General features: G+C 26.9%; 1 protein-coding gene across 1 annotated transcript in view; it reads right to left on the bottom strand.

Annotated features, from left to right (window-relative positions):
- Positions 1-420: 420 nt before the first annotated feature.
- Positions 421-9,784, bottom strand: part of LOC118197917 (uncharacterized) — a 96,106-nt gene continuing 86,742 nt past the window's right edge. The window contains exons 17-18 of the mRNA XM_085821739.1: positions 8,285-8,499; positions 421-3,660 (exon numbers count right to left, since the gene is read on the bottom strand). Of these exons, the coding sequence (XP_085677865.1) occupies positions 3,511-3,660; positions 8,285-8,499 (365 nt within the window). The 3' untranslated portion in view covers positions 421-3,510. The remainder of the gene's footprint in view (positions 3,661-8,284; positions 8,500-9,784) is intronic.

Raw genomic sequence — 9,784 nt, 5'->3', positions numbered from 1 at the left:
ATGCAAAACATACTGTTATTATATTACCATTTAAGTTCCTGAGTAAATGATATCTAACTTTCCATAACTGACAATATTATTGTATATTATTGCTAGTACTGCTGCCTCCTTGAAATGTAAAGGCCTCTGAAATTTACTGAATAATACCCTAAACATAGTAGTATTTTTTAGAATAACACTAGTCAGAATGACAAAGTACTGCCTACTGTTACTAATCAAAATAAAATCAATCACTTGCAAATGAAGTCATGACATAATTAAAATTATGATAAAAGAAATTGCAGCTAAAATTATAATAAAAGAGAAACTCATTCTTCATAATTATTTTTATCGCATTATTGAAAATAAGAATTTTAAATAATTTTTTTTAAATAACATTTGATGCATGTTGCTTTGTAAAAAAAAAAAAAACACAACATATATGCCTGCACGATTTATTCACAAATGGGATAAATTTAAACAAATAATAAAAAACTATGCATTATAAATAAATTATATAACTAACAGTGACTTGCATGTATTTTTAAAGCAGATTAACAACTCTAACATTTTCAAAATTGGAAAATATAACCACATATTAAATAAAATGCACATAGAAAACATTAAAATATCAGATAAATATTGAAAAGTACACAATGAAAATAAAAAAAGCTTGGTTAGACTTTTTCAATAAAAAGTGCACAAAGACTACTTGAATATGACATGGATACTAAATTAGGATAGAATCATATTAAACTGTTCCTATGATTTGAAATTTAAGGAAAAAAATTCAAATAATTTTTTGGCAATTATGATAAAAATGTTTTTAAAAATATATCTGACAGATTTATACATGAAAAAAAATTACATTTCTGTTACATGAAATTTCAAAAGCATTTTCTTTTATCTTTAAATCAATGTTTTCTCACTATTAGCGGTAAAATAACACAATATGTTCAGAATTAAAATACAATGTAATAGTTTGGCAAAAGTCGAGGAAAGCATAGATACATTATTAATTGCATGTATATATGAAAACAGTATCATCATGATCCACTATATATATTTCAATACATTTCAAATACAAAAATAAAAAGATAAACCAATACAAAATTCACTTATGAGTATTCCTCTTCTTAGGTACAATTTGCATGTTCTTAGAAATAATCACAGAAAAAATCCTTCATAAGAAGAAAGAAAGTGAAAAAATTCCTAAATAATTTACTCTTATTTTAAATACAAATTACAAGAAATACAACTTTTCAAATTAATTTTATTTTTAAAATTAATTTCTACTATCAAAAGACTTAAGATTTTATACTTTCCATGCTAACGATAACATTATACAACTAATGGCAACAGTACTCAAAAATATAAAGAGAAACTTGAATGTATGTTACATTTCATTACAATCAAGTTAAACTCATGGTTACAGAAAAATGACTACTTGAGTTATGATTTGCAATATTTAATTTTAGCAGATTGTTAGGAATTAAAATAAATACTAACATAAATTTAAGAATATTCTTAACAAAATATCTCTGCATTATAATATTTTACAGCTGTGAAATGGTGACCATAAAATGATTTATGACCATTGCAAGAGCTGGAACAGACATTTTAGTACATATATTTTCTAATCTTTTCTTTTTCTCTTAAATTATTATTCAATTTAAAAATTTTGATTTAAAAGAAGTTACTGGTATTAAAATGTTTCTGATCAAGTTTCAATCATTTAGTATAATTTCTAATTATAAAACAAATTTAAAAGGCTAAGAATATTATAACTTATTGCACTAATTTCTAAAAAGATGAATTATGGAATACATTTCATATTGCACTGCACTTCCAGCCCTAATTTTTGATAAGAAAAATAAAAATTTGAATATGATTGCAGCTTAGTATCATCAAGATAAGAATATTAAATAGTTGTTAGACAGATTACAAAAATAAATAAATAGTTATGATTTTTCTTCTGTATTCTTCAATATCAGTATGGTATACTGGTATGGATATGGGAACAATATTGCGCAAAATGCGTAAAAATAATGAAATGGAGTTAATTGAAAAAAGTTGACCTAATCAGTGCATAGTATATTTTTTTTTTGTTAGGATTTGATTAAAATAAACTAAGAAACAAAAAATTTAGAAATGATCGCACACTAAGAAATAACAGAGTATTTTTCTGTTATAAGTATAGAATATTTCGGTGGTTAATATCCAGAAGAGTATTTAGCTGTACAAAATTCAGAACTGACTTTGTGCTAAATAGAGCATCCTTTGTGCTAAATAGAGCATCAAAAGTTTTGCTTCATACCGCAATCCATTTTATATACAAAAGATTCAAAATAAGCATACAAGGCAAAAATTTCACATTCAGTATTACCCACATGACTGGACATTATAAAATAATAATAATAATAAAAATAAAAATAAAACAAACATATAATCCTATATACATAATGAGGTCAATTTTGTGTTTTTAATTTCAAGCTGCCATAAGGCAGAATAGCACATTAAATACAGTTTCATATTTATACGACTAATCATACATTACAATACACAAAGAAGATAATAAAGACAAAAAATAATTATCAATATATACAGAGATATATAATCAATATTTGATTTCTGCAACACCTTTTCTTAAAACATTTAATATAGGAAAAAAAAAATACAGATTTACATTTTTTCTATACAAATGAACAAAAAAATGTATGAAAATTTAATAATGTACAAAATAAATATTCATATATACATAATAACATCTCAGATGACACTTATTTTTTCAGAGCAGATGCATAAAAAATAAATCAATATAAAATTTTAAGCTTTACTGAATTACAACAATAGAAGTACTAAACAGAAAATGGCTCAATCTTTACAAATGCAAGAAAGAGGCAACATTCGTTTTTGCTAAATTTTAGAAATCTGAATGGGTAATATGTATATAAATATATGGCACATATGATGACAATGTGTACAAAATTATAGAAAATTACATTTTTAGTAGCATACAAAAATATAATTAGCATCACTTTACATTGAGAATTGTCAGAAAACGTCCATACCATAGAATGTGGCATAAATTAAATGGCAAATTTTAAATATTTGAAGACTGTCTGTGTAATAGATAAATTAGTCGTTTTATGTATTCTGCAAAATATAAATTAGTAATTAATTGGAAATGAACCAAAAACATTTTGAATATCATTTTATAAATATATATTCATAACTTAGAGCATTAAAATAAACTACTTAAATATTTAACACAGAAATTAAAAAATCATCATTTTCATATGTATCAAAGAAAATATTTTTCTTTACAAGTATATACCTAACATTAAGGCACCGTTGTATTTTTTATTTGCATAAACAGATTTAATGTTTTTTAAAAACATTTATTCTCACATTTCAAGATACTAACCACACTTGTTACAAATTCAATTCAAAACACACATACTGACTAAATAAAATGTACAAGTATGTATGTGAATATGCATAAAATTCTTTTTAAGGAAGATGGAGTTCTCAAGAGAGAGAATCTCCTATTTTCATGCCAGGCGTTGTTAAGACTTCTATGCTATTAGTTTTCCCAGATGTAGATGCACATTCTAAAGGCAATGAGCAGTTTTTAAAAGGGAGAGAAATACTTCTGCCATCAGTGGTGACTAATGTTATCTGAAACAATAAGTTAAGATTATTACACATAAGATAAAATGCTGGAATAAAAAATAAATACAGTATAAAATATGACACTTTTTTTAAATTTAATTTCTTAACAAATGAAAGGGTTTTTTAGCATCTTAGTTTAACTACAAATATAATTATAATCATACAAGGATCAGTAACGAGCACATTATAGTCATAACAAACATAATTATGTAAGGAGAGCATAATTATACAGATACATCCTTTCCTTGATGTCCTTTATTCCTTGACACATGTATTCCCATGATTATAAAAATTTCCACAAAATAACTACAAAAAATCTGATGTGTACACCACATGACTTCCTTGTACCGAATATTAAATTATACGCATTTTTCTTGTATTTCATTTAAACTTATTGGATTGAACTAAATCTACTTCTCCGACAGCGCATAAACCACAATAGAATAAATGCATTCTTTAAAATTCACTCTAGTATTTGTTTACCATAAATTGTTGCCACATGTTCTTTCAAATACTATAAATCTAGAATGATGTATAAAAGAAATTAAGCAAACAAAACAAAAAAGAAACAGTTTTTCACAGACGATGGAGTATTTCTCATTCAATTAATTCAGTTCTCACTTCGCGAGAAGGCAAAAATACATAAAAACTCAAAATATCTATATTAAAAATTACAAAGTAAATCTTGAACACTTATTTCCTCAAAAAAATTCCACAAAGGATTAAGTATGATTTAATTGGCAATAATAAATGAAGGTGTTATCTTTGTTGTTGTGAAGCTAAGTTTCTCTAGATTGGCAACAAATCCACTAGTCTGCTGTTTCAAATGTAAACAATCAATGGCCGCCGTAAAAAAAAAAGGCTTAGCGGCACTTAAACAACTTTAAAATTGTTGATAATTCTAAAAATATTGCACACAGATTTACTAAAGGCATAAAAACCTTTACCGGAAGATAAAAAAACAACATAATTCAATCATTTTTAAAGCAAAAAATGTACAATTTACAAACATATAAGAATAAAGAAACTGAGATCACTGAGCCACGTAACAGAGTGGATATATATATATAAATATATTTATATACGTTTGGTGCAGCCGATTGCAACCAAAATACGAGGTGCACATCTACATTTTATAGCAGTCCTATATACAAAATTTCAACGTTCTGAGGCTACTCGTTTTTGAGTTATGCGAGATACGTACGTATGTACGTACGTACAGACATTCGTACAGATGCCACGAAAAATTCTCTTCAGAATTAATTTTAAAGTAGTTTTATAATTTTTTTGGAGGAAACGAGTCTTTTATTCTATCCTTACGTACAGATATCACGCAAAAACATCGTTAAATTGCATTCGATAGCGGTCAAAATGGATATTTTCGTTGAAATATGCTGCCTGAAACTTTTCATGATTACAATACTTCCTTCTACTTCGTACAAGGAAGTAAAAATAGAAATGTGGAACTTAGATCATTACAAAATCTCGCTGCTATAGTTTCTTTACAGTACAATAGATAGAGCAACAATGGTTGTAAACACGGAATAATTAGTAATGAAACGATATTGTTAAAGGAAAACCTAAGGGCATTTTATAGTATCATGAAACTAACTTGCTCATCAATGACAATTTAGAAATTTACATGGACAAAATCCTTTAAATGGTAAGGTATCAGGAATGAGCATAAAAAGTTTTAAAGAAATCAGTAACATGGGTGACTTTCAAAGAAGAGACAGGCCTGTACATGAGGACAATGTTGACAGCATTTTTAAATTGGACAAAAGATAAGATCAAGGAAAGAATCTGTCATACCAGTTTGTGATATCAGCACTTTGAAAGCAGGAAAGATGTTACATCAACTGTTACAAAGCAAACATTGAAGAACATATGGGAAGAGCTGGAATACTGACCTGACATTCTTCAAACTACAAAGGGGTCACACTGAGATTTACTAACCTAGCACTTCATAAAAAGCTCAGTTACTGCAGTTACCAGTTCCAAAAACTTATACAAGTCTATTTATAATAGTTTTTACACAATAAATTTTTGTAATCAAGAAAAGACTTTATGCTCATACGGTATATATCTTAAGATTTACAACTATGTATGCAATTATTGGCATGCAAGTATGATGACAAAAACTTCCTTAACAACAATGCATACAACATCATAAAACAATTGCAGGAAGTCATTATAAAATGAGAAGAGAGATAAGATTAAATTCAAGAAGCCCATCAAATAAACATCTAATTACTAGTTATAATTGTCAGTTATTGTTGATACTGAACATTGCTGACATCATTATCAATATTTAACATCAATATTAAAAAATCTAACTAACTACCTAAAATTTGATGATATAGTTTAGCTAAAATTTAACAAATTATCCAAAAGAGGTAATAAAATTCATTAAATCAATGTTGTTGAACCAGCAGACACTGAACAAACTTAAAAATATTATGCACTGAGCCTGCAAAGTCCTTACACAGCCTTTGCTGCAATAGACCTCCAGTTATACCAATGTTTTAAATGATGCAAATATTTATGTTTTACCATGTTTAAATAGAAATAAATAAATAAATAAATCCTTTAAAATTTATGAAATCTAAGTTTTTTTAGAGAGTCCACCAGCTGATATAATTAAGAAAATTTCATACTCAGGCTAAAAAGTTAAATACAAAAATTGAGACTCCCACAAGACAAAAACTGACCAAGATAGAAAGATATTTTAAAGACTGATAACACATTAGGGAATGTACATAAATTAATAAGCATGATAACAAGTATTATGGATAAAATTAACAAGTATTATGTACAGTTTGAAAGATGTTTCTTAACATTTTCATGCAAATTGTCATAAAAAGTATTGACTAATAATTTTTTAAAGATCTTATTTATAGGATTTCATAGTATTTGTGATTTAAAAAATACTGGTATGCTTCAATATTGGAACACAGCCAACTCGTAACATTATCTCTGCACATATTTAAAATGAAAAATATTTCTAGTTAAATTAATTTTTTGTATAATTATTAAATTATGATTCTAATGAAATACAATTTCATAAAAGGTGTTTTAAACATTTGAAACATATAAGAGTCACACTTATAAGTGTGTTCATATAAACTTATAAGGGTTACACATTTTGAGTTTGAAAATTTTTCCTAAATACAAGTATAGAGACTGGGACATTTTTTCAATTTAAAAATGCCAAAATATGAATATTTGCATCATTTAAAACATTTTTATAACTAGGAGGATATGTCTATGACAACAGTAATGATTTTTTAAAAATTTTTATTATATCCAATGGCTAAGCAAAAAGTTACAAAAAACTAAAAATCTCACAAACAAAGGATTACAAACAGTAGAACTAAGAACAAAAAGACCATTTAAAAATGCCAAAGTCATTGCCTAAGGAGCATTCTTGCCTCCCATTATCTCAATTCTTTTGTAAGACCACGAAGAGCCTTCGATTAATTTGTAAGATTACGGGAGCTTCAAAAACAGCCTCCCACTTAAGTTCTTTCATATCATTCTGCATTTTGATTAATCTTTTCCATTCAACATTAGTCTTTCTTGACATTTCTCTTGCATATTTTCCCTTTTGCTGGAACTGGGAATAGGACTGTCCAAAGGCGTTTGTAATGGCCTTATCTGAAGATAGCAATTTATTTCCAATGGAGATCAGATTCTTCCTACACGAGGGTTGATGATTTTGGATGTTAGAAATAAACTTACAAATTCAGTCATGAAATTAAAAGTCACATAATGACTCTAGATACAATGTATACTTAAGTGCGAAGTCTCAGCAAATTAAATAAATGGTTTCATCCACAATCTTAATGATAAAATTTAAAAAGCTTGCTATATAGAATAGCTTGTTCAGAAAATAAGTTTGATATTAATCACTGTACTTGATTCAAAAATTTCAGTTTAAAAATATCTTTATAATTTCTTTTCTCTCCACACCTCCTTTTTTTTTTTTTTTTTCTTAAATACTCTGTTTTCTATTTCAAACTTCAACAGAAAAATTTTCACAATGTCTAGATCAGTAAGAACATGATTTGTTACATTTTCTCTTGAATATCTACTGTTTGTTCAATACCTTCAATTTTGATTTATTTAAAATTGTAAATCATATCTCCTTCTACAAAAAACAGTCAGTTAGGATCTTTTGATGAACTCGGATGTTTCACACTTCTATCAAAATTTATTACGGTTTTTAAACTAAAATCTGAAGAATTACACTGCAAGATTTTTTTTAATATTTCACTAATGGTTATCAACTTTTCAGCATGTTTTTGCAGTTTTAAAATAAATTTTATTTGTTAATCTTCAAGATACATGAACAAAAGTAATAAAATACTTAATATTTATACATACTACCAAATGCAGTAAATATTATTATTATTATTTATATTTAATGTAGAAATGAAAAACTACTTGATTCTGAAAATGTACTTTCTCGAAATAAGAACCGACTTTGAAGTACATTGCTAAGAAAACAATTCTAATGAATAAACTTTATACAAATATTAAAGTTACAATCCAGTTTTATTTAAAATTTAAAACGTTAGAATAGCTATTACTGCATTATAAAGTGGGGTGAAAAAGAAAAGAAACTAACCAATTTATTAGAATCTTTGTCTACAGATATATAAGATAAATTTTCTGAGGATGCCACATTATTTTCTTCCACTCCACTTAAAACTATCTGTCCTTGTTGTGCATTAAATATCCCATCCACTGAACTCAAAACAAATTGGCCACTTTGTAACACATTTAAAGTTTCTTCAGAACACTCGCTGATAGTACTTGATGAAATCTTAGGTGGCTCAGAATCTGAGAAAAAAGTTTACATAAGATATAATCATTGTTATTGATCAAATTTCAAAATAAATAAAAAGCACTAGATAAATAGATAGAAATATACTTTTAAACAACTAGGTGTAGATGCTTGGATGCAATTTAAGAAATGCATAAAATAAAGTGTACTTTTTACACACATAACCCTTTTTAGTAAAAGAATATGAACGTATAAATTCTAATTGATTTTTTTTCCTTTAACCTAACAGAGGGAGATTATTTTTGCAATAAGCAAAACAGGGATGAATTAGTTCATGGCAAAGCATGCTACTGCTATCTGTATAACAGAAAAGATGACTACATAGAGGATTTTCTATGGAAAATTGGCTTAATCTGGTTAAATATGTAAAAAACCACGACAAAACTATGCTTCCAAATCATTCATTAGAATTTGAACTCATTAGAAACTATTCATTAGAATTTGAAACTGAATAACCAATGCTCAGCAGTCTTAGCCATTCGGCCACTAGAGGGCCCCAGAAAATTAGGCCTAGAAAAAAAATTGGTGCTACTTTGGTAGACGGTTGCACGGATTTTGGCGACTTTTTGGCGATTTGCCTTTTGGCGAGTAATACAACTTGTTTCGTATAAATAACGTATCCAGCAATGGTATTTATTTGAAATAAAAATTTTGTTGTTTATAATATTTTATATAATTTTATGTTGTGGATGATGAAATCAATGATGTCACCTTACTTAAAAAGTAATTGATTTTATTAATATCTATAAATTTAATCTAATGTTTTAAACATTATTTATGGCTGTTAAATATTAAAATAAAATTTAATTTTGCATTTGTTTTAAAAATGATTTTAGTATGAATGATTATTTAAATAACTTTAATTCTATGCGTGATGTAATCAGCTTCCTGGTTGGTTACTGAATATTTGTGCATTACCATGCCATTTTAAAATTTTATTATTCATCTCTTCGAATTCCTCGGATTTCAAATGGAATGGATATCTCCGTTTTGAAGACGAATGTTGTTATTGGTAATTACCAAGAATTATTGGTATTGGAATAAAAAAATTGCCTTTTGAGATTTTATTTTGGCCAACCTGTCTTTCCTAATCAAAGATTTATTTATAAATTGTTAATAGCATCAGAGGAAATTTTGGAGGAAACCTCGCTAATTGCTTCTTCAATGAAGTGCGAGATATTTGGATAACAGATGAAGATGGTTAAAAGATCCGATTCAATTATGATTTCGATTTTTTTTGTGGTACTTATCAATAAACAAGAGGTTAAATTACTCAAAAAA

The sequence above is a fragment of the Stegodyphus dumicola genome, chromosome 8 (assembly GCF_044657685.1).
Source record: "Stegodyphus dumicola isolate Sdum_Otavi_A_Nest chromosome 8, ASM4465768v1".
NCBI lineage: Eukaryota > Metazoa > Arthropoda > Arachnida > Araneae > Eresidae > Stegodyphus > Stegodyphus dumicola.
Note: the sequence above shows the minus strand (reverse complement) of the source record. Positions and strands in the feature narration are given on the sequence as shown.